The 23,775-nt window shown below is 40.0% G+C and overlaps 4 protein-coding genes and 2 non-coding genes across 6 annotated transcripts in view; 3 read left to right on the plus strand and 3 right to left on the minus strand.

Annotated features, from left to right (window-relative positions):
* The window catches only part of LOC144076927 (protein kinase C alpha type), a 71,585-nt gene extending 69,213 nt beyond the window's left edge, over nt 1–2,372 (minus strand). Inside the window, exons 1-2 of the mRNA XM_077604288.1 lie at nt 2,050–2,372; nt 766–797 (exon numbers count right to left, since the gene is read on the minus strand). Coding sequence (XP_077460414.1) covers nt 766–797; nt 2,050–2,216 — 199 coding nt within the window. The 5' untranslated portion in view covers nt 2,217–2,372. The remainder of the gene's footprint in view (nt 1–765; nt 798–2,049) is intronic.
* A 558-nt stretch (nt 2,373–2,930) lies between these two features.
* On the plus strand, nt 2,931–9,129 carry nol11 (nucleolar protein 11). Its single transcript, XM_077605237.1, has 18 exons — nt 2,931–3,128; nt 3,319–3,432; nt 3,568–3,624; nt 4,263–4,411; nt 4,609–4,666; nt 4,946–5,087; nt 5,186–5,395; nt 5,517–5,593; nt 5,914–6,037; nt 6,168–6,259; nt 6,444–6,509; nt 6,769–6,953; nt 7,450–7,575; nt 7,666–7,893; nt 8,203–8,281; nt 8,366–8,458; nt 8,564–8,671; nt 8,785–9,129. Exons 1-18 carry the CDS (start codon nt 2,982–2,984, stop codon nt 8,896–8,898), a joined length of 2,169 nt encoding a protein of 722 aa, XP_077461363.1. The 5' UTR covers nt 2,931–2,981; the 3' UTR covers nt 8,899–9,129.
* A 406-nt stretch (nt 9,130–9,535) lies between these two features.
* On the plus strand, nt 9,536–9,607 carry trnad-guc (transfer RNA aspartic acid (anticodon GUC)). Its single transcript has one exon. It is a non-coding gene; the product is annotated as a tRNA-Asp (tRNA).
* A 222-nt stretch (nt 9,608–9,829) lies between these two features.
* Nucleotides 9,830–9,901, minus strand: trnad-guc (transfer RNA aspartic acid (anticodon GUC)). Its single transcript has one exon. It is a non-coding gene; the product is annotated as a tRNA-Asp (tRNA).
* Nucleotides 9,902–10,197: 296 nt separating this feature from the next.
* Nucleotides 10,198–20,840, plus strand: chtf18 (CTF18, chromosome transmission fidelity factor 18 homolog (S. cerevisiae)). The gene is made up of 22 exons (XM_077606031.1): nt 10,198–10,377; nt 10,465–10,530; nt 10,625–10,751; nt 14,431–14,620; nt 14,685–14,777; nt 15,003–15,055; nt 15,136–15,277; nt 15,360–15,584; nt 15,842–15,939; nt 16,005–16,128; nt 16,283–16,410; nt 16,491–16,584; nt 16,672–16,770; nt 17,069–17,199; nt 17,266–17,380; nt 17,463–17,687; nt 17,762–17,911; nt 17,977–18,107; nt 18,536–18,680; nt 18,973–19,068; nt 19,362–19,431; nt 20,528–20,840. The coding sequence occupies exons 1-22, from the start codon at nt 10,290–10,292 to the stop codon at nt 20,647–20,649; spliced, it is 2,712 nt and encodes a 903-aa protein (XP_077462157.1). The 5' UTR covers nt 10,198–10,289; the 3' UTR covers nt 20,650–20,840.
* On the minus strand, nt 20,687–23,160 carry LOC144077922 (guanine nucleotide-binding protein G(I)/G(S)/G(O) subunit gamma-13-like). Its single transcript, XM_077606032.1, has 3 exons — nt 22,929–23,160; nt 21,796–21,919; nt 20,687–21,047 (listed from the first exon to the last, which is right to left on the minus strand). The coding sequence occupies exons 2-3, from the start codon at nt 21,891–21,893 to the stop codon at nt 20,942–20,944; spliced, it is 204 nt and encodes a 67-aa protein (XP_077462158.1). The 5' UTR covers nt 21,894–21,919; nt 22,929–23,160; the 3' UTR covers nt 20,687–20,941.
* Nucleotides 23,161–23,775: the final 615 nt, after the last annotated feature.

The raw sequence follows: 23,775 nt of genomic DNA on the forward strand, positions 1-23,775 counted from the left end.
ACCAGGCAGGCACATTTAAATTTCATTTTAGCAACAAAATACGTGGATGCACATGATTTATTGTTGCTGGCCCTTTAAAATCATGTGGCGGGCCAAATCTGCGCCCTTAACTACAAGTTTGACACCTGTATGACAAACTATGACCTTTAAATAGGTGACTTTTGCAAACACCCCCAGTATAATTGCTCCGAATTACAAAGACCAAACACCTTGGAGGGTGTTTATCTTCATGTGTACAGCAGATACAGCCGTCCTACTTAAAGAGTTTGCCGAGAAAAAATCAACCAATAATCCTTTGCGCTTTACACCTAGTGACACCTACTCTCGTCTTTCAGAAAGGAAAATACAAACACTGCCAAAATACAGCCAGGAAAATGGAAGCACTGAAAAAAAAACATGCCTTACAAAGAATCTGAACATTGAGCTTCTTGTTGTTTGACATTTTGAGGCAAGAATCTCTCGCGTTTTCGAGAAAATCTCATTATTTTTGCACTTTACTTCCTGCCAAATTCAATCGTTTCCACGTAAGAAGCAGGATTGATTGAAAGCAAATTTTGCGATTGCAGGAATGGTAAACACAAGGCAAGTTTTTTGGCAAACAATGGTTCTGCGTTCCTTCAGGTTAAATTTGAGGTGAGCTTTTTTGTAGCTTTCTGTTGCTTTTTACATGACCACACAACACAAGTGCACACCTACACACAGACACATCAAGAGACACAATATATCAGATGAAGAAAAAAAATAACGTGTGTCAGAATGGTTTACCTTGGCACTGAAATCCTTGTTTTCCAAAGCCCCTGTGAAGAAAAAAAGGTTAAATGAGTTGAAAATGTCCAGTCATAAAATCAGAAAAATGTTGCTATTTAATCAACAGCACAAATTTAAGTGAATAAATGAATACAAATTCAGTTATTTTAAATAGGATAGCTCTTTTTGTGAAATTTATTTTTTTACAGTATAAAACAATGTTGAGTATAGTATTTTTCATGTTTATTAATAAAACGGGCATCCGACAGTTACAAAAATTACTTAAAAACAGCTTGAATTTTGATTATGCACCCAAAAAAAGAATGTGACATTCTTGTATTCTTATAAAAATGAACCTTCTCTAACTATACATTAAAAGGCAAACAGTTTGGAATCATTTACAGTAGGAGTGTCAAATTTTTGGCCCAAAAAGTTAACTTTCTCGCCACCATTGACGGCTATAGACGTCCAATTCATTTTGACTGGGAGGAGCTAAATTTGCACCTATGTATATCTATAATAACTTGTACATATATTTTTTTAATGACCAAAAAATAGTCGTTTGCCCTTTACATGGTTAAAGATTCAATGTTAATTGAATTAGATGCTTTTATTGTCATTATACAAGAATAATGTCATTTAAAGCTTCACCACGAAGTGCAGACAAACAGACAGACAAACACAATCAATAAAAAATAAAAAATAAATAAATAGTCAATACAACAACAAACAAATAAACCGATAAATTAAAATAAATAATATTAAATAAATAAATAGTCAATACAACAACAAACAAATAAACCGATAAATTAAAATAAATAATCAATAAATAATAATAAATAAATAGTCAATACAACAACAAACAAATAAACCGATAAATTAAAATAAATAATCAATAAATAATAGTAAATAAATAGTCAATACAACAACAAACAAATTAACCGATAAATTACAATAAATAAATAATCAATAAATAAGTAATGAAAAAATAAGTAGTCAGCATAATAAATAAGTAGTGGTAAAAACAAAAAACAAAAAAAATTAAAGGGTTAAAGCTGTCAGGTATTGATTTGTTTTACTGTGTCTGAAAGGGTTAAATGCCTGAGAAAATCCACTTTTTATTGTCGAAAAGTGTGTTTTGGAGATTTCCACGATCTGGTGGGGAAAAGTTACCTAACATCGCGGGGGGGAGTTCGACAATGGGGTCTTTTGGGGGGGGTCTGCAAAGTTGCAATCAAATATAATATGCAACAGGCTGCCTGCATGCGTGGGTGAGTGAGTAGGTGGGGGCGGATGGCTTACCAGATGAAGTCCGTGCAGTGGCTGCAGAAAGTGGGCTGCTTGAAGAATCGAGCTGTGAACTTGTGGTTCTTGACTTCGTGGACGTTTTTCTGCCTCAGGGCGCCTTTGCGAGCGAACCTGTTGGCCACGTCCTCGCTGGACGACTCGTTCAAACTTGGGTCAGCCATGTTGAGCGCAGGAAAAAAAAAAGCTCGCCGTCGCTTGGGTCGGTCTTCGATCGAAGTGTCTGTTTTCTTGCGCGGCGATCAGTCGGGAAAGAACCGGGGAAAAAGAGAGAGAGAGAGAGAGAGAACGGGTGAGGGAGTGAGGGAGGGAGGGAGGGAGAGAGTCAGGGAGTGAGGGCTTTCCCCGCCTATATACTTTCTCGCCTGTCAGCTGGAAGCGTCACCAAGTCAGCCGTGCTAGAAGGCAAAAAGTACACCCGGTAGTTTCTTCAAAGTAAAAGTATCGCTATTTCCTCTAAAGTCAATCTTGACAGTGTGTGTGTGTGTCAATAGTTCAGCTTCACAAAACTGCACTAGGCTGCCACCGTGTGGAAACCTCGAGCATTACATTTAGGGGCCTCATTGGAAAGGTCATGCCCTATTAAAATAAACATCTACGAACGAATGAAAGAATTTGGATTTATGACAGGGCACGGTAAGTGTACAAGTAATTTTAAAGATATGACATGGGAATCCATTATACATATAAAGTAGTATTTACTGATTGTTAGTTGTTACAGAATGGATTAAATGACGAAAAATTAATGAAAATTTTATTTTGCTAAGTAAAAATGAAAATACACTATTTAATAAAAAATGCCCTGTTAATTACATTTGAGTTAAATCAAAATAAGGCTTTTTTTGATGAGGGGCCCAGTTTCGCATCTCGTTGGGGGGTTTCCTGTAGTCTCGCGAGATCGAGCAAAGTCCCGTCTTTCTTAGAACAGCATGGCCGCGCTATATGAGGGCTACACGTTGTGTGGACTTGTTCCATTGCCGAATTTGGCAAATTCTGGAATTCAGGGCATCGAAACGGAGAGGGATGGTGACCATGTAATCGTTACCGACTCATTCAGATCCATTACTCTCTACAAGGTAACTTTTAACCTATTTTTGGAAGCTCGAGCAATTTGCAGCTAACCGGTTAGCTAAAAAGTCAGACTTGCACAACTCGTGTTGGCGTCCTCGTTTCTTTTCAGCACCTACAATGCAGTATTTTCTTTTTACAACAGCATGAAAACCATTTTTTTGTTCAGAGTATAAGCATGTAATTCATTTCTGTCAGGTTTCCGACCAAAAGCCCCTGGGAAGCTGGACTGTGAAACAAGACAACAGTTTGTCATGTCCAGCAGTCTATAACACGCAAACTAAAGAATATGTGGCAGTAACAGACAACAAGGTAAATATACATTTTTTTTAGCTCTTTTTCATATACAGTCTGCGCCGTAAAGGTGTATGAAAGGGGGGCACGTAATAACAGGCAGGGTCCATCATGGTTAAATCACTTACAATGTTAATCATAACATATTTTCAGGTGATCAGAATCTGGAAGGAAGAAGACATTTTAATAGACAAGACATTCAAAGCCACTGTAAGTAGGATCTACTATATGCTAATACTACTGCTGCCACTACAACCACTACTACTAATACAACTGCTAATACAACTGCTACTACTAATACAACTGCTACTACTACTAATACAACTGCTACTACTACTAATACAACTGCTACTACTAATACAACTGCTACTACTAATACAACTGCTACTACAACTACTACTAATACAACTGCTACTACTACTACTAATACAACTGCTACTTTTAATACAACTGCTACTACTATTACTAATACAACTGCTACTACTACTAATACAACTACTACTACTGCTACCACTACTACTAAAACTACTGCTACTACTAATACTACTGCTACTACTACTACTACTACTAATACAACTGCTACTACTACTACTAATACAACTGCTGCTACTACTACTACTAATACAACTGCTACTACTACTACTGCTACTACTACTGCTACCGCTACTACTAAAACTACTGCTACTACTAATACTGCTACTACTAAAACTACTATTAGTTTAAAATATGGAAAATTTCGTTTTAATTGGCTGTACATTTTACAATACCATGTCACTGTTATTATTAAAGCTTAAATGCAACAGTGTTTTTTTTAAATAATAATAATAAACGTATTATTTCATGTACAGGTCTTGTCGGACATCTGGAGGATCCACTGCGTTGCTGGAGGAGATCCTGTGGTCTTGTTTAAGAGCGGAGCGTTTAGACTTCTGGATTCTCTTCTTGCAGCTCCTCGGCAAACTCTTGAAGAAGTTTTGGATTCTGATGAAACCTTAAGGTGCTGTTAACTTAACTTGGTATTGTGTTTTTAATAAAATGGGGGGAGTCCAGAAGTAACAATATATGTATGCAGTAAGCTCCTGAGATCTGGTTTGCCTTCATAGTGTTGATTGTTTAATAATCATTTAAAAAAAAAAATCATATTTAAGTACTTTTCATAGTTAAAGATGGAATTTGCTTTCTTTTTGCGTTCAGGTGGAGCACAAGCATAGTGGCAGAAAACCAGCAATTTGTCATCTTCACAACAGAACAGGTATCAGATTTATTTTCTTACCTATGAGAAACCAGACAATGTGTTCCTGTAGTAGCATTAGTGAGCTAAAAACAATGACATCATAACAGTGCGACCAGTAATATACTAGATAGTTCAAAAAATAGGAAACCCCAAAAGAGTGCTAGTAATATTATAAGTGAATGTAAATTTATAGTCATCATTACTTTTCAAGAGATGCCTGAACAAACTTTGTGGAAATATTTGTAATAAAAGCGTATTCCATGTTGGTTTTAACCGCATTTTATCATCCTTCTTTAGAAAGGGGACAATTTCCTGTACCTCCAGAAACTGAAGCCAAACACATTACAGAAGTACCGCTTGGAGCGAGAAAGTTCAGGCCTGGCCCCTCTCAGCTTCTCGGTCGCCTGCAGAGATCAACTCATCCATATACTTTACCTCTGTAAGCCCCCATTTTGTCTGTTTAGTACATATATAATTTTAACAGCTTTTCATTTTAAGAGGATATAATAATGAACAAAAATGTTCTCTGTATTTCAGATCCTAATGGACACGTGTACCAGAGTGTGATATCCGCATGGGGACCACGGTCTGAAGACGGGTCCCAAAATTCACTTCCACTGCCTCGCAACCTGCTGCTAGCTCTTAATGTCGGAAAGGATCAGCTGAATGCAGCTTCTGCCCTCCTGCTAGATGACGCTCACGTTGCTATTATTGGCGTTCCGCACCCCTCAGTTGGAGCTGGTAAAGGTACCTGAATATCTCCTTGAACATAATTCTTTCTCACATTTGTCCATAATAATTTGAGGAAAGATTGGATCTAATCTATCTTTTTTTCTCCTGAAAATACCATGTACCTTTCCCTTTTCAGACTTTCTCTGCATCTGGAATACCAATTTCCAGACACTTCAGGCAGGGAAAGAAATGGCGGGTAAAATCTTTGGACAGGTAGGCACATAACACATGCATTTTTTGGGGTTACAAGCACAGCTTAAATGTTTCATTTCATGGTTTAAAATTGCTTTGGTGGTCAAAAACAATTTGAACCAAGACCTCCTTGGTCATCATTTGAATTACACACCAAGGTACCCTGTCCTTCTCGCTGCTGAGTGCTGATGAAGGACTGTATAACTTTGGTAGAACATCATAACTGCTCTCCACAGTGACAGGGCTCTCCCTCCCTGCTCATAACTTAATAGCAGCTGACAAGCCTATGATTGAAATCCTTTAAAAATGATTTAACGCTTCTCTTTTATTTATTTTTTTAGCTATGGTGTTTCTCCAACAAGTTATTCATTCCACATGGAAAAACGCTGTCTGTTATTCCTTATGAATGCAGCAAATCTTCACTTGCTTCTGCTTTGGGAAAACTGAAGCAGTCCAGGACTGAAGGTGAGCTACATTTATTAAACTCACAATTCAAATAATCTACATATGACGGTATTTAAATATCATAATATTAAATGATCTGATTAATCTAATAAAATACCTTTATTGAATGTCTTTTCCTTTATTTTGATAGAATCCAGACCTCTTTTGTCAGTGCCTTCTTGGAGCAACATATTGCATGAAGAGAATATTCAAACGTCGAGAACTTTAGAGCCCAGGAAATTGGTATGTAGGGTCATTTTTAAAGATATTTCGCATAGTGAATTTCTGTCAATCCCACACACAAAAATGCTAGATTGGTTGACAAACTTTGAACTGGGCCTTGTGCACCATTATGTAGTTTTTGTATGAAACCCAAATATTGGAGCTTTATTATAGATAGCTAATTTGTAGGCCACTATCTTCACAGAGATCTACACGGAGAAGCCAGTTGTCCCCCATTTTAACCGTTGAGCAGGTTCTGGAGCTTGTCAAGGTAATAATTTGTATTGATTTACACAAAGAATTTTATTTTATTTTTATTTTTTGTTTGTTTTGGTGGAGATCCAGTATGTCTGGACATAAACTGGTAAGCCCACCACAACAATGTTGAATTCTAGCAACCTTGAATTTAACTTATTTATTTGTGCACTTGATGATGAAGCCTTAAATCTCTTTATACTTGTTTAATGGCAATAAAGGCATTCAGTTCTCAGGTAAATATGTTCCTGTTTTTGTTTGTTTATGCTACCTAGACCGCATCAATAGAGGAAGTGCAGAAAAAAGTAGAAGAGCTTTTTTCTAGAACTGAAACCCAAGACCTGAATCAATCTGTGGGGCAGCTGGCATCGGGGCTGGTGTCCCGCTGCTTGGCTGATGCTGCCTTCTATCCGTCGACAACACTGGCACAGCTTGTAAACACCCAGTCTCTGTGCCACAGGTTAGTAAGACCATGCTATGTTTTCCTTTTAAGATGTTAGTCTTTTAAAACAACAGTTATTTATAAAGTAAGAAATAGGGTGATCCAACTCGTGTCTGTACAAAGACCGTCAGAAATCTCAGATCTCATACACCCAACTACATATACTAGTATTTTATACATTGTAATCTGTTAATAATTTTTCAGTTTTATTGATGGTAATACAAATGCCATTATTTTTTTTCCCTCGAAACCAAATGCAAGTTTTATTTTTGTCCATTTTTGCTAGAAAGATCATTTGTAGGCATCACCATCTAAAAAATGGTTTCATAAGGACAGTAATCCCTCGAATATCGCAGATTCACGACATCGCTGATTTTTTTTTTTCTAGGGAAAAAAGTTCATAAAAATGTGAAAATTCGACTTTGCGTTTTTTCGTTTAGCGCGGCCATGTCTGGTCTACATTTGACCGCGATATTTGAGGGATTACTGTACCACTACTGCAATCTCTTTACAGCGTGTGCCCTGAGCTTGTGCAGCTGGCCCTGGAAAAGAAAGATTACTTCCTGTGTCAGCTCTGCTTACAGTTCTTCCCTGACATCCCAGAATATGTCACCTGCATCTGCCTGAAGGCCTTCACTAGGTAGAATTCAAATGTTGACTTAAAAAATGGGGGGGAAAATCTATCGTTTGCCCCAAAAAAAATTAAATACGTTTTTATGAAATGTTTCAGCATGCAAGACAACGATGCAGCAAAAGTCAATCTGGAGCCTGACAGCGTCTCCTTCATGGAAACGCTGATTGCCAGAGAACATGGTCTGGTTGGCTCGCAGAATGGTTTTAACGATAGTTCCACTTCAGAGAACCATTTAGTCGTCACAATGACAGAATTGGGAGAAGAGAAGACGGCAACGCCAAGTGAACAAAGTTGCCCCGTCGGCTTAAAAAAGGCTGTTTTACTGTATCCTTTAAAAAAAAATGTAAGACACACTTGATTAACCAACCGTCAGTAAAAGTAATAGCAGCTCACTACCTGTTGTAGAACATGACTCGTGTACTCGTGAAATTTCAAATAGTTATCAAAATAGTTAACCATAATGTAGTATAATTAGTGTTGAATCAAATTTCAGATGATATGGCTACATTTCAACATTATCTAAGTCAAGCTATGAAAAACAAGTGCGACCTATAGTCCGGAAAATACGACACAAATATCAGTGCTGAAAATGATCCATGAAGTTATTTCGAATCTTGACTGTAGCCCGTGAAGAAATGAGATCCTGCAGACGGCATACAGTGACGACCTCCTTCTACCGCATTTGAAAGATCTTTCCTCTCAACACGTTATAGTAAGATCCCAGAAAATGAACCTTTTCTGCATAAAGTATATTCTTCAGTTGATGTAATAAAGCTATTTTTTTGCTCCTATCAAGCTTTTCCTGCGGTATCTGCACTTCCTCTACTTAAAATATAATCAAGATACTTTCCCTCATAGCCATGGCTATCGATCACCAAGTGTGGAACAGGTTTGTAACAATAAATCATATGGGAATACGCTTTAATACATGTTATTTTAGTTTTTTTTTTTTTTTTGAATTACAAGTGAGTGGTTTCATTCTTTTCTATTACAGATTATGGATTGGGTTTGCCTGTTGTTGGATGCTCATTTCACAGTTCTAGTCATGACTTCAGAAGCCAAAGGGCTATTGCTAAACCTCCATACCTATATTAGGTCACAGGTATGTCCTGGTTATTCGCTTTAGAGGATTGGTTATTAGTTACTTGAATCCATGTTGGTGTGTGTCCTGCACAAAGTAACATGTTTTAATCCGATGATTTTGTACATTGACAGGTGAAACTATTTTCTGAACTTGGAAAAGTTGAAGGCAGTCTTCAAGAACTCCAACAAATGAAGATAAAACAAGATGTTGGACAGTATTCTATTGAAGTTATCGAGCTTTTTTAAATGCAATTTTGAGTGTCATGTCCCCTCCATTTTCACTGAATGGGATTTAACTATTATGATGGATGGCTAAATGCTTGCTATCAGAACTAAATATGTAATAAGTTTATTTCATTTAAATTTCTAGACTGTTTCATGTGTTATGATGACATCTTGACTTTTCATTTGTGTTGCTGCTCTTGTACATTTGCTCGTTTGTTGTTGTTTTTTTAAATATAAAATCTGATAACAGTGCTTTATAAGATTTTTTTTCTGCATGAATGTTTTTGTATATACCATAATTTACAGACTATATTTTGCTCTAGGATTCAAATAGATCTAGTCCAGGGGTCTGTCTCCTGAACTACCACATTCAAGTCTTTCATCATTCTGTTGTGGTTTCCTCTCTTTGGAAAATGAATATTTTATTAAAATTTATTTTCTTTAGTCTTCAATTGTAGTTCCAAAATTATTGATAATGTTGAATGTTTAGCAATTAGTGACAAACAAAACTTGATTATATTTTAAAAAAATGCTCCAATACTATGAATGGAAACGAATATAAATCTTATAAAACTCAGCCAGATCCGAATCTATTTTTACTCGTTGACTGCCATGTCTGCTTAAGATATAACATCAAAAAAGTTGAAGTTTACCGTCATCCTCGGTAGTATAGTGGACAGTATCTCCGCCTGTCACGCGGAAGACCGGGGTTCGATTCCCCGCCGGGGAGAACAATATTTTTTGGTGTCATAGGAATTGTGTCACTAGTCATTCATTTTCTTTTCCAGGAAATGGACAAGTATCCAGGCTCGCACTGATGCCAAGGTACAATGGGTTGAACCATGTATGTTTTGGGTATGTAGGAGTACCTGGAGAAAACCCACGCAGGCCTGCGGTGAAAATGCAAAGTGCACACATCGGACCATAAACCGTCGTAAAATAAAAAAGAATCCTCCCCGGCGGGGAATCGAACCCCGGTCTTCCGCGTGACAGGCGGAGATACTGTCCACTATACTACCGAGGAATATGGAGGCTACCTCTCCATTAGCGAATTAATAGCAGCGACTTTACCACTGCCTCATTCATTTTTTTGGAGCTTGAATGTGTAATGCTTAGATTCGAATACTAATATTATTATTATCATTAATATTATTGTTATTATTATTATTGCACCGCAATGTAAAATAACCCAGAAACGCAAATTTGGTGCAACCATGACCCAGAAATGAAACGCGGTCTAACCGGAAGCCTGAACTCTTCGCCAAACCGGAAACTCAACTACCCGACAAAAATCGGCGGGATCACTTTTCGCCTGTTCTTATGTTGACGTCGTTTAACAGCCCAAGAGTTTTCCCAAAGTTAATCACTTGTTTGTTTTTTATGTATAATGAGGATATTGAGGAAACACAGAGATGGATGAGTATGACGAAATGTTTGATATTGAGGACAACTTCGAGGAGCAGTTTGCCGACGAGCTCGACGCTTTGGCTCAATTGGAAGGTGAGGAGATGAATAAAGTACCTATTTTACCGTAGAAGTACATATCTGCCGAATATATCGTTAAGATAATGATATATTTGTATAAAGCATCCTCCACGTGTCTAAAGCGACTGAGTGCAAACGACGCTTCCCACATCGAGCAGAACCCTATCAGTGAGTTAGTTGACTGACGTCAATTACACTGTCATATTGTTGTCTAGCCGACCATTTGCATAGCTAACGCCATTTTTGTTTTTTCTATTTCAAGCTCCAACCGCAAAGCGTCAAAAAAAGGACCCCGGTGTGGTGAAACGTCTTTTTACCTCTGACCACAGTGATGATATCACACCGCCTTCCTCTCCAGAAAACTATGAAGCACCACCTGACGCTGTCGGGTAGGAACTATCCTCATCATCATCATAATTGAATTGAATGCTTTTATTGTCATTATATGATAACATTTAAAGCAGGGGTCTCGAACTCAATTTACCTGGGGGCCGCTAGAGGCCGAGTCTGGGTGAGACTGGGCCGCATCAGGATTTCCACAAGAAAAGCACTGATAAAACTTTCCAACGTTATCAAATATCTTTATTTTTTAACAAAAAATAATGAATTAAATAAATTAACTTAAAGATGAATAAAAAATAAATCAATCAGTAATATAAAACCAAATAATACTAATGAGCATACAGTAGATATACACTGGCTGGCTAAGTAGAGAAAATGAATTATTTTTATTCCGTTTCAAATGTCTGTATTAACAGCTCTTTAACCTTTAACTTTCTGAACTTGAATGGAACATTGAACATGAAATATTCTGAACACGGCTTCTTTTGCCTACTCCTTGCTGCTAGAGACCTGGCAGCGCTTCTTCTCACATAGTCACATTTGGCTTGAGGGAGGAAGCAGTGGAGACCCTCAGTAGAGCTTGAAGATGCTCATCAGTAAGTCTGGACCTGTACTTGGACTTATTGAAGTTCAAGGTGGAGAAGAGCTTCTCACACAAGTATGTGCTCCCAAAAAGGCACATGGTCCGCTTGAACCTTCGGGAAAGTTCAGGGAAGCTGGGGGTCAACTCTCTCAAAAATTGCCCAAGCTTGTCTGCTTCTCCACTCACCTCCCTGAACTTGGCTTTGAGTGCAGAGTTGCACTGCAGGTCAATGAGCTCCATTTGAAGCTCAGGAGGGGCATCTTGCACATCAAAGGAGAAGGGGTCCGCAAAAATTTGAAATGTGGCTTTGTGTGTCTTGAAGTCTGCAAATCTGTGATCAAATTCCTCCTGTAGCTTCGAAATGGCCTCAACATACTTCTCACCACTGAATGGTGTGCCTGCATCCACGAGAGCCTTGCATGCTGGGAAATGGCAAAGGTTTGTCTGAGAGAGCTGGGCTTTCCATAACACAAGTTTAGTGCAGAATGCTCTCACGTTGTCATAGGCAGCACTGACAAGTTGCCCCTGGCCTTGTAGCTTCTTGTTCAGTACATTAAGCTCATGTGTGATATCAACAAGAAAAGCCAAGTCCATGAGCCATTTGGGATCACTTAGCACAGGATCAATCAACTCACAAACGGCGTAGCTAGCTTTGACTGCTGCATTACTGTCTTTGGTAGCCTTCTTGAAGAGATCCTGTTGCCTCAGAAGACGTATTTTAAGACTGGCAACCTGGTTGGCTCTCTCATCTCCCTGGTATTTTTCGTACTCCTCAGCATGTCTCATAGTACAATTACGTTTCAAATTGTATTCCTTGTGCACCGCAACTTTTTCAGTGTAAATGAGACACGTCGGGGTGCCCCTGTGTTCAACAAAGAAATATTGCACTCCCCACTTTTCTTGAAACTGTCTGTGCTCATCACCGACCTTTCTCTTCACGGCAGGCTTTGAAAGAGACATCTCTGGGGCTCTGTAATATGTTTTTCCACTTGGAATGAGTCTCGGGTTGATCTTTCACATTCAGTCGCGCGGGTTTGTGGCGCATGTGCAGTTACGCTCTCCGTTTCAATCGCGGAGATGGCTACAGACACTGACACAGGCTGGATCACGGATCATAGCGCCTCATTCAGTTCTATGCTGAGAGCAGCGGAGGAGTGTGCGCGCCGAGCGGAGTGATCGGCCTCACGGCTTCTCCTCCGCCCAGCTGATTGGAGGAATGAATGAGTGAGTGAGCGAGGCACTGGACAGCCCGGCCGATGTCCCGCCCTCCAGAGCCGTATACCTCACCGTGATTGGTTCATTCAGCTCCGAACCAAAGTTCCCTCTAATTTTTTGTTGGTCTGAGCAGAAAGACAACCTCCCTGAGCGCACTGAGTACCAGTGTGAGCGACATCATCGGTACTCGGATGATTCGCCTAAAGACGTTTCGCCGACGGACGTTTGACAGACGGGCAGGTCGCCGAATGGACGTTCCACCGAACGTTCATTCGGCCGAACGGAGGTTTCGCCGAAACGGGATTCGAACGCTCGCCCCGCCGGATCGTGTGTGTACAAGTTTTTCAACCTCGGCCCACGGGCCATATACGGCCCGTTAGGATTTTTAATCCGGCCCGCCGCCGGTGTTGTCCAAATTATAGTAAAAATCAATGTTCGTCTACCATCAATGGCAGTCCGGGAATAAGCACTCTTGGGCAGGCAGATGTAGCAGAACCGAGCCGTAAAATGACAGCAATCGGGTCAAATCCATCCTAAAACAGCATTTAATGATTAAATACAAATACTGGATGATATCGCGATGGAGGCAAAAAAACGTCTATAGACGTCCATTCGCCAAACGGCTCAAAATGCTCTCAAATTCGGTCAAATCCAGCTGAAAACAGCGTTTAATGATTAAATACAAATACTAGTATTTGTATTTAATCATTAAACTAACAAATACTAGTACGACCTGTCCGTCTGTCAAACGTCCGTCGGCGAAACGTCTTTAGGCGAATCATCCGGTCACGACATCATCATTGCTCGCTATCGGCACACCAGTATCACACCTGCCACAAGCAGGTGCATGTCAATGTTCCCTCTAAGTTTTCATGTAAAACATGCTGTAAAACAAGAAAAACATGAGTGGACAGAGCTACTGCCACTGGCTGCCACTTAAACGGCGCCATCATGGGGAAAGGGGTAAAAAAAAAAAAAAAAAAAAAAAAAAAAAATAAATAAATAAATAAATAAATAAATAAAAAAAAAAAATAAAAAAAATTCGATCTTTCATATTAAGACGGGGGCCGCAAATTATCGTCCCGCGGGCCGCAGTTGGCCCGCGGGCCGCAAGTTTGAGACCCCTGATTTAAAGCTTCACCACAAAGTGCACAAATGACAACAACAAATAAAGGAATAAATAATCAATAAATAACTAGTCAACATAATAAATAAGTAGTAGTCAACATAGATAAGTAGTCAACATAGATAAGTAGTCAACATAGATAAGTAGTCAACATAGATAAGTAGTCAACATAGATAAGTAGTCAACATAGATAAGTAGTCAACATAGATAAGTAGTCAACATAGATAAGTAGTCAACATAGATAAGTAGTCAACATAATAAATAAGTAGTAGTCAACATAGATAAGTAGTCAACATAATAAATAAGTAGTAGTCAACATAGATAAGTAGTCAACATAATAAATAAGTAGTAGTCAACATAGATAAGTAGTCAACATAATAAATAAGTAGTAGTCAACATAGATAAGTAGTCAACATAATAAATAAGTAGTAGTCAACATAGATAAGTAGTCAACATAATAAATAAGTAGTAGTCAACATAGATAAGTAGTCAACATAATAAATAAGTAGTAGTCAACATAGATAAGTAGTCAACATAATAAATAAGTAGTAGTCAACATAGATAAGTAGGTACAAAAATGACTAAAGTAGTTAGCAGCCTATGGAGTTTTAGTGCAAGTACAATATAAGTCCTCCTAGGTGCAGAACTCAAGTTCAGTATGGTGACTGTCCTTGAGTCTGTTTGTCTTGGCTGTTATGTTAAGGTTGAAGAGGTGGAAGTGGGGATGTGTACATGCATACTAATGAGATGATGATTCATCAGAAGTGATCAGTCAAAATAAAGCCTGTTTTTGGCCTTCCAGGTCTTCCTTGCCTGCTGCTCTGGATATTAGCGGCCTCGCTGCAATATCTGTGTCTCCAAGGGAGCCTGCTGCAGCGGCAAGACCGTCAAATGCCTTGAGAAGACCCCCACTTGAAGGCGACTACATCACCGTCACCGACTCTTCGGGGATTCGCGTCTACCTCCGCCAAAAAGACGCTGAAGAAGAAAAGGTGGACTGAATAAAGCGCCTGGTATTATTTTTCAATTATAGTAAATGGGGCTGTTTATGTCTAGGTGGCTGGTTGCAGAATCTTACCTAACTCCCAGGGTTCTTTGGGGTTGTTGACTGTGCCAATAGGTGTTCTGAGAGAACAAGAATCAGAACGGGTGAGTAAATTTCTCCTTGTAGAAATAATTAATCTCAACTCATTGTTATTAATATGAAATGAGCAATTTAGTTCAAGACTAGCGCATTGGGATTTTTGTGGCATTTATTTCATGATTATATATGACGTTGAATCGCTAAAAGTGTCAAGGGAAGATTTATTTAGGGAAAGGCTCAAATTGGAAATATTCACACAGTGAAACGATGGAAATGTTTTCAAATGACAGCGCTACCAGGAGGTTATAGAGGAGTCACGGCGCCTCGCAGACCTGCAGACCAGGTACTGCATCACCCGGCTTCCTCTCACACAAGCTTTATTGCCCGCGTTTAGTTTGAATTAAGTCTTGTATTGTATTCCAGCAGTGGGAATGATGTCCCGGTTGAGCCTGAAATGAGAGAAAATGAAGACGAGGGGGATACGAACGACCCCGGAGGTCAAAGCTTTCGACTCTGGGTTGATAGATTTTCTCCTCGGCATTACACCGAGCTGCTCAGTGACGAGGTACGATACGTCTACGCCCTTACTCTTTTACAGTTATTATACATGAAGGAAACCTTTCACTCAGTGTCACTGTCTTTTGCAGTTTACCAATCGTTGTCTGCTCAAGTGGCTGAAGCTGTGGGACACTGTGGTTTTTGGAAAGGAGAGGGTTGTTCGCCCGGCGCGACCCGAAAAACAAACCCTCATGCAAAATTCATTTCAAGCCAATCAAGCGAATCAGAATCCAAATCGTTTCAAAACCAAGATGGAGATGACCGAGGAGATACTGCAGGCCGAATTGGACCTGTACAAAAGGCCCAAATTTAAGGTGAGGGTTCAAGTTCCAAAGCCTTTGGCAAGTAGGGCCTATGACAACATAGTAAATTGCAGATTTTAAATGGTGATATTTAGGAAGTGTTAATATTTTTTGTGCCATTGACGACGATAGCGTTTACTCGCTGCCAGATTTTTTTTCATATCTTGGGACAAAATTTATCCCATCCAGCCTTTTTGTAACATGAATATTTCGTATGTAGAAGCATTTGTAAGTAGAGGTAACATTGTATCTTTTTTCACTTTCTCCAGGTGGCGTTGTTGTCTGGTCCTCCAGGATTAGGGAAAACAACCTTGGCACATGTTATTGCAAAGCATGCTGGATACAATGTAGTGGAAATCAACGCCAGGTTAGTCACTTAAATCGAAAGTAATCCTTCCCTTCCGTTCCGATATCATTTATTTTTTGGTACAGTGACGATCGCAGTGCCGAGGTCTTCCAGAAACGCATCGACGCAGCCACGCAGATGAAATCGGTTTTAGGAGCCAACGAGAAACCAAACTGCCTCATTATTGACGAAATTGACGGCGCCCCGTCAGTATGTGTTTGATACAAATATTTTTCACATGAATTAAACCAAAATACTTCATAATGCTAAATTTGTTACTCCTTTACCTTTTTACCCTTTTCAGACAATAATATTTTCTTGAGCCGCAATGTTCTCATTCATTCATTTGATGGATCTCTTACAGGCTGCCATCAACATTCTTCTCACAACCATTAACAGGAAAGAAGTCGACTCCGCGGCAGAGTCTACAAAGAAGAAAAAGAAGAAGGAAACCATTCTCCTGCGACCTATCATATGCATCTGTAACGACCTGTAATAGAACAACTCAAAGTTTAAGCGGCGCGTTAACTAGAAGATTTTTTCCCCATCACTCTGTCTTTTTTTTCTTCTAGTTATGTTCCAGCTCTCAGACCACTGAGGCAACAGGCTTTCCTCTTGACGTTCCCCCAGACTCAGCCCTCACGTCTGCTCCAAAGATTGGCAGAGGTACAAACGTGCGCATACACACGTTTAGTTGCCAAAGGCATAAAACGCGATTTTTATTTTATTTTTTTCCCGACTTTTTGTTTGCAGATCTCACTCCGACAGGGGATGAAGGCAGAAACGGCCTCGTTGATGTTACTGTGTGAGAAAACAGACAACGATATCAGGTCTTGCATCAACACGCTCCAGGTAAGAGGGCTTTAAACTCATTTTTCTGAGTGTCAGTCGCTCTAGCCAAAGAATGCACGATGAAATGGGGGTGAAAATTTTCATTTGCACTGGAGTATAAATTGCATTTTTATTTCTCAGAAACACAGAAAAAAACAATACATGTTAACATATCAATATCAGCTATTAAAAACAGCATCTTATACTCCGGGAAATACGACACTGTCATCTCTTGAATGAAATGCACCAAATATTTAAAAAAAAACCAACGCATCAAGGGGCCGCATGTATGAGTAAGCCTTTCTTTATTATTTTTCAGTTCCTTTTTGGCCGAGGCCACAAGCAGCTCACCACTAGGATCATCCAGAGTGTATCCGTTGGCCAGAAGGACCAAAACAAAGGATTGTTCCATCTCTGGCAGGAGATCTTCCAGCTACCACGTACAAAACGGTTAGTTTGAGTAAATCTTAAATAATCGTGATCAATTTGTCAATCGCCATATCGTAATCGCTTCAGGAAACGTATCGGTCAGAGTTTTGAGGAAGTCCCTGGATCGGGCGCTGGCAGCCAGAGGTTTCAGCATATTCTCGACTTGGCGTCATCTAGCGGAGAGTATGAAAAAGTTTCCCAGGTAATAAATGCAAGCAAGCCACATTAAAAAATAAAATAAATTTGGCACCGATACCATTTTAATATTACTTTCCATCCCTCAGGGTTTATACGATAACTATCTGTCTATGCGAGTGCGAGACCCCAACCTGCAGAACGTGTGCGACGCTCTAGACTGGATAGGCTTTTCCGACCGGCTCAACCAAGTCATCATGCACGGGCAGAACTTCACCCTCATGAAGTATCTGCCCTTCCTTTCAGTGGCTTACCACTTCCTCTTCGCTCACCCACACGTGCCACGCATCAGCTACCCACACAGCCACCACGAGGTATGCGCCAAATTGGGCACGACTGGTCGTGAGTTGAAACGTAGCGCTTGACCTTTTTTGGCCGTCCTCGGCAGGCGACCACTCATCTCCAGGCCAGCCGGAACGCTCTGTCCACCATGATGTCTGACATTCCGGCCAGCATCAGAACCAGGATCAGCCAGCTGAACCTCACCCTGGATGTTCTCACACTGCTCCTCGATATCATTTGTCCCAAATTACGACCCGTAGGTGCACGTCGAAGTCATCCCCTTGGCGAATTGATATCAATACGATCCCACGTGTCGTCCAGGTGAACCCTCAACTGTTTAGTCGCAGAGAGAAGGAGCAAATGTCCGAGCTCATCAACACCATGTTGGCGTATAACCTCTCGTACCGGCAGGACCGTACGCCTGAAGGACAGTACACGTACATCCTAGAACCGTAAGTGCATTCCCACGCGACACTAAAAAGGAGGAATGTTTGAATTCCTTTTACCCAGGCCTCGTTTATTGATTAAAGGAGCCACTATAAAAGTGAGGCTACTAGATTTATTAAAAAAAAATCTGCACTTCAGTGTTCTTGGTTCAAAATCAACCCAAAATATGTCTAAAAGATTGCAAACATATTAAATAAACAGCGAACCATTACAAAAATTGACGTTGCTATATTTATAAACACTCATCAGGCAAACGATGGCGTTCGTATGCGTTTGTGTGTTGTGGGGGATCAGCGCTAAGAAGATTATGGTTTCACAGAATGATTAAATCCAGGTTGGATTCTGGATAAATCGCCAAAAAAAGGGACAGTCAACTGCTCACCTAAGATTGCAAACTCAATGGCCCTCCATTTGCGCTTATTTGCGTCTCCAGCCGCGTGGAGCAGGTGGTGAGGTTCTCGGGCCTGCCGCCACGCCGCCAGTTGACCTATCAGGCCAAACAGACCATCAGCAGAGAGATGGAGCAGGAGAAAATGAGGAGGGCGGAGCAACTCATGTTACAGAGGAACCCTACAGTGGTGACAATTCTTATTCTCCATAGCAGGGGTGTCCAACTCCGTTTTGCCTGCCTTTGTAGCTCATTCATACTGTACATACAGACTCAAATTCTTTTATTTATTTATTTTCTTTAATGCTAGAATTTTGTGATTGAGTGCATTTTGCATATTCATTCTCGCTGGTCCGGCCCACATGAGATCGAGTTTACATTAAACTGAGTTTGACACCCCTGTTCTATACTAACCCTATTTTACTTCTACTTGTTTGTACTGAGCTACCACAAACCTATTTTTTTATGAACATGTTACGCAGAAAGAGGCAGAGAAGATGAACGCTGCTCCCAAACCAAAAAGGAACCATCATCAGAGATTGGAGAACATCGTCAAACAGACCACAGTGGAGCCCAGAGTGAGACACCGGTTTAGTGTTTTAGCATGAAAATAGTTCAAAAATAACTATGCTGAAATCAAATGTACAAACGTGTAGAGCAAATATAATGTAACTGCTAAGGTCATACTTTCATCTGCTTGCTTTATAGCATCGCTTCCCTTTTAAATAGAAATGAGGACACTGAAACATCAAGTGGGATTTAATCCCTCGTCCCACAGTGGTTAAATTTGGCTGTAGTGGTGTATCTATTTTCACTGAACGTTTTTTTTTTGCTGATAATTTGACCTGAAAAGTATTTTTGTACTCCACAGCAAGAGGTGGACTTTTTCGGACGCCCCGTCGTACGCAAACAGGCGCCACCATCGACATCCTCCGACGCAGGTTAGTTATTCAGATTAGAGATTTGGGGCTGCCAAAAATTTGATTTAGATGGTCGACTAATCTCTGATTATTGAAATTAACTGTTCGACTACTCTGGGTTTAATATTTTAGCTAAAAATGTGCATTGGAATTAAAAAATACGTGCTGAGGGTGGCACTATTAATTTTTATTGGAAAAAAAACTAGTAAAAGTGAAAAAGATCATATTAAAAAAGAAATGTAGTTTTTTCTCTTAATCCAAAAATACAAACTTTATAATATTTATTGTTCCTCCCCAATTAAAATATAATAGTTGTAAAAAAAAAAAATCAAATGTATTAAGTGTATATCTCCTGTTTTTTTAATTAATGAATAATATAGAGGTTTTAGAATTAGAATCATATTTACTATTTGTCCTATTTACTATATTATTTTACATCTAGACTTCTCCAAAAAGAACATTTACATTTTTCATCCCTATTTTAATCAAAAACACAATTTAAAATAAATCAAACAGTACTTTTAGAAGCCTCTGGACCAAGGGTGTCAGACTCTGGTTGGTTCGCGGGCCACTTTAACGTCAACTCTGTTTTGCATGGGCCGGACCATTTTAGATATAATATTTTGATATTTTTTTCATAAATGGATTAAAAGACCTGAATATTCAGTTTTTTATAGATCTAAAACAATGTTTATTTTAGCTTTTTTTTATATTTTTAGATTTTACAAAATGATTTTTGAACTAAAAACACAGAAAAAATGGATTAAAAAATTACATTTATTGATTTAAAAGGGGGAAAATCAGGAACTTTAGTATACATCTATACTCTTCATTTTAATTTAATCCTAAAACAGAAAGTCGGCACTCATGATTTACTTTCCCGGGCCTCACAAAATGATGCGGCGGGCCAGATTTGGCCCCCGGACCGCCACTTTGACACCTGTGCTCTGGACAATTCTTAAGTGAATAAAAATCTAAATAATGTGGATTGATTTGCTATTCAATTTGTTGTGGATTAAACATGGCAGCCCTAATCAGAAGTGAGCTACCTGTGTGGTCCGATAGGTCTTTAGTTGGACCGTATTTTTATAGAAATCCGCCCTTTGCCTCTGTGCAGGCCAAAAATGCGGCGTGCTCGCCATGGGGAAGGCGGTGGGCAACAGCGACGTGTGGTTCCGCTTCAACGAAGGCATGTCCAACGCGGTGCGGCGCAACGTTTACATCCGGGAACTTCTCTGACCCCGCCCAAGCAAAGAAGGAAAAGTCACCTGTTGGCTTCTGTTCAATTCTAAACAGTCTTTATTTTGGATGGACAGTGTAAACAAACATCTAAAAAGCTACTCCGTGCTGCTCACACACGTACACGCACACCGCAATCTTAAAATAAGAGCGTTCAAAAGGGTTCAAATAAATAAATAGTGGTATCAGTAGCACGCGTGTGTGTTTGTAGTGCAGCGTAATTGTGAGTGCACATTATTGTTGGTGCATCCGTGCAATAATTGTGGAGTGTGTTGTCATAGGAGTGCGATCATCAGAGGATCACACACTTGCCCTTTTCCACCCAGGGATTGGCTCTCATCAGCTCAGGGTTCAGGAAAGGATCCTCGCACACGCAGCTCTCGATCCACTTCACGAGCCTGCGGGGAAAAGCCACTTTAGTCTGAGCGAGCAAGTTTCATCGGAGACGAGGTGAGCTGGTTTTAAGGATTTCATACAAGATCACTGGTGTGGTTGGTAAAATAAGTAGAGGTGTGCCTGATTTTTGTGTGTGGTCGATTGGTCGCCGGTCTTTTAGTCGCCCCGACCGCTCACAACGGGCGACAAAACAAGGTAAAACAACACGGTCTACGCATCAATAAAAGCCAACAATGGCCATGAGCAGTTTCACTGAGCCGACGTGAGTGTATAAGAGTTTGTATGTACATGAGTTGTCCCTTTAAGAAGCTACGTCAGTCAGGGTCTTAACAAGTTCTCCAACAAAAAAACAATAAAAGTCTGGGAAATTTGGAGCTTTTCTCTAGCCTAATAATTACTAGGGCGTTTAAGTATGACTAAATAGTAATTCGCAGTTTGTATTTAGGGAATTTGAGCAACGATTTAAATGGTAATTATCAATAACCTACCGGCGACCAAAAGACCGGCGACCAAAAGATCGGCGACCTAAAGACCGTGTACCATGATTTTAGTACAGAAAACGTAGTAGAGTGCAATAATACAATACAATAATTTTCATTTTGGTGCATCCCTAAAAAAAATACTATAAAATACTATTCTATATACTATAACAATGACAATAGCTGTCTTTTGCCAATTTAGTAAATCACCGAATTATGAATAGTTATTTTTGTACTCCGGCCAAATATGTTATGTAGTATTTGCGCTTACTCAGTTACTGTGATTGAGGACTTCTCCCTGTTGATAGCCAGCTGATACTGGAGTGATTCCACTTCCCTCCTCATTTGGGGAACGTCCAAGTCGTCCATCGCCGATATAGATTATGCTATCAGAACTAAAAAAAAAAATAGTGTTATGAATCCTCCTTGGGTCTCAAAGCATGATTTTTTTTAGTCTAGGAGAAAAAAATTAATGAGGCTAAAAGCCCACACAAAAAAATCCAGTAAAGATACATATTGACAAATGATGACCGAAATAATATTGTAATAATATACAAGTGTTACATTATCCCTATTGTTGACAAGTACCATTTTGCTATTTTGGGCCATGTTTTTTATAGACCCAGTGTTAAAAATATTACTTTGCATTGCACAAAATTTTTTGATTAAAAAAAAATCAAGCTATTATAGAAGACTTCAAGGCTGGATTCAGCACCCCAAAATAATGTAAGAACAGATGTTTGCATGAATTTATCTCTTAACCAGTGTTATTTAGTTGAAATATGAAGAATGTTAGTTATCCCATTTTTGCTAAATAATAGGTCAACTCTTGAATATTCCACATGCATTAGAGAATTTAACAGAAAGGCTCGCTTCTAGCTTATTTTACTACCTTTTCGCCTGCCTAAAAACCTGACATTCTCATCAAATGATCATGAGCTACCATTGTTGGTGTTGGAGGCCAAAAATCATTAGCGACAAGCCTCTTTGTCGAAATGGTTTGGACGTCTATTGACGTCAATGGCACTGGAACGCGTCTGCCCTCATAGTTTAAATGCATTAGATGTGTAATACCGTCCAAGGCAGCCCATAAATTCAAAGCCCTATCCCTTCCTGTCCAATTGTGCCCCGCCCTGGCCGCATAGGAAGCTTGGATGGCGGATTTTTTCCCCCACAACACCCACATCTGCTTAATGGATCTCGGCTAAGTAGGTCGCGTGCCGTCTTCCATCAGCATCCGCCTCTCGGTGGGCCTATCCCGGTCAGCCCTTCCACGAAATGTACCCCCCCTACCCCTTGTTAAATAAGCATATAAAGACACAAATATCCTCGATGAAAGTCAAATTTACTTTATAATATTGCGGGAGTTAAGTGGAACGACGCTATTCGGGCATCGCGGCCTACCGGAAAGCGCGCCTCGGGACAGCAGCCGATAGCGGGCGAAGGCGAAGCTGGGTGGCCGAAGAAGGTGCTCCGACGTCGGGGGGAGTTGCTCGGGTAGTCCGGTCTCGGTTCGAGAGGAAGATGCGGCGCGGTGGACACTCCCTGCGTTTCGTTTCGCGACTGGATGCGGGAAGACGTTTAGGGGCGTGTCCGGCGATTGCTTTGACTGGCAAAGCGTGCGCGCGCCTGCAGGCAAAAACGTGAGGCCAGCGCGCACGCGCACGCAAATGAGGACGTTCGAGGGGCGCCCTTCAAACACGCGAGGTCGTTTTGATTTGGAGTCGTTGGCTGCCATTTACGGTGTTAGACGTCCAATGCGTTATAGCTGGGAGAGGCTAACATTCCCAGTCAAAACGGATTGACGTCTATCGATGTCAATGACCCTGCAGCATAAATCCTTACAGTTTAGGTGAATTGGATGTCTGGATTTCAGTGAGTTCATTGGGGATTAGTTGTTTTTAATTCATTGAGTTTTATTTATAATTTACTATTAGGTGAAATTTGTTTATGGCCTACCTAATCCAATGTGATGTCTCTGCATATACATTAGATGTAGATCAGGAGTGTCAAACTCATATTTTGTCGGGGGCCACGTGGTAGTTTTGATTACACCCGGAGGGCCGTTATGTCTTCCAACTAGGCTGCCAAAATTAATCAATTAATAAATCGACAGTTTCTCGATTGTGCTAATCGATAGATCATTTTTGGACATTCAAATTAGTACAAATTGTTTGTAATTATTGGTTTAAAATGAGGAAACACAGGAAATAATCTATAATCTCCATTTGAATTTCATCATAAAGCAGAA

Source organism: Stigmatopora argus, chromosome 7 (genome assembly GCF_051989625.1).
Source record: "Stigmatopora argus isolate UIUO_Sarg chromosome 7, RoL_Sarg_1.0, whole genome shotgun sequence".
Classification (NCBI taxonomy): Eukaryota; Metazoa; Chordata; class Actinopteri; order Syngnathiformes; family Syngnathidae; genus Stigmatopora; species Stigmatopora argus.

Bases quoted from the DNA above. Each gene is read 5' to 3' on its own strand.
- nol11 (XM_077605237.1), top strand. From the start codon at position 2,982: ATGGCCGCGCTATATGAGGGCTACACGTTGTGTGGACTTGTTCCATTG. The intron at 6,954-7,449 runs GTTAGTAAGACC...ATCTCTTTACAG, and splicing joins ACCCAGTCTCTGTGCCACAG to CGTGTGCCCTGAGCTTGTGC. The intron at 8,672-8,784 runs GTATGTCCTGGT...GTACATTGACAG, and splicing joins ATACCTATATTAGGTCACAG to GTGAAACTATTTTCTGAACT.
- chtf18 (XM_077606031.1), top strand. From the start codon at position 10,290: ATGGATGAGTATGACGAAATGTTTGATATTGAGGACAACTTCGAGGAG. The intron at 14,778-15,002 runs GTGAGTAAATTT...TTCAAATGACAG, and splicing joins GAGAACAAGAATCAGAACGG to CGCTACCAGGAGGTTATAGA. The intron at 15,585-15,841 runs GTGAGGGTTCAA...CACTTTCTCCAG, and splicing joins ACAAAAGGCCCAAATTTAAG to GTGGCGTTGTTGTCTGGTCC.
- LOC144077922 (XM_077606032.1), bottom strand. From the start codon at position 21,893: ATGGACGACTTGGACGTTCCCCAAATGAGGAGGGAAGTGGAATCACTC. The intron at 21,048-21,795 runs GTAAGCGCAAAT...TTTTCCCCGCAG, and splicing joins TCCTCAATCACAGTAACTGA to GCTCGTGAAGTGGATCGAGA.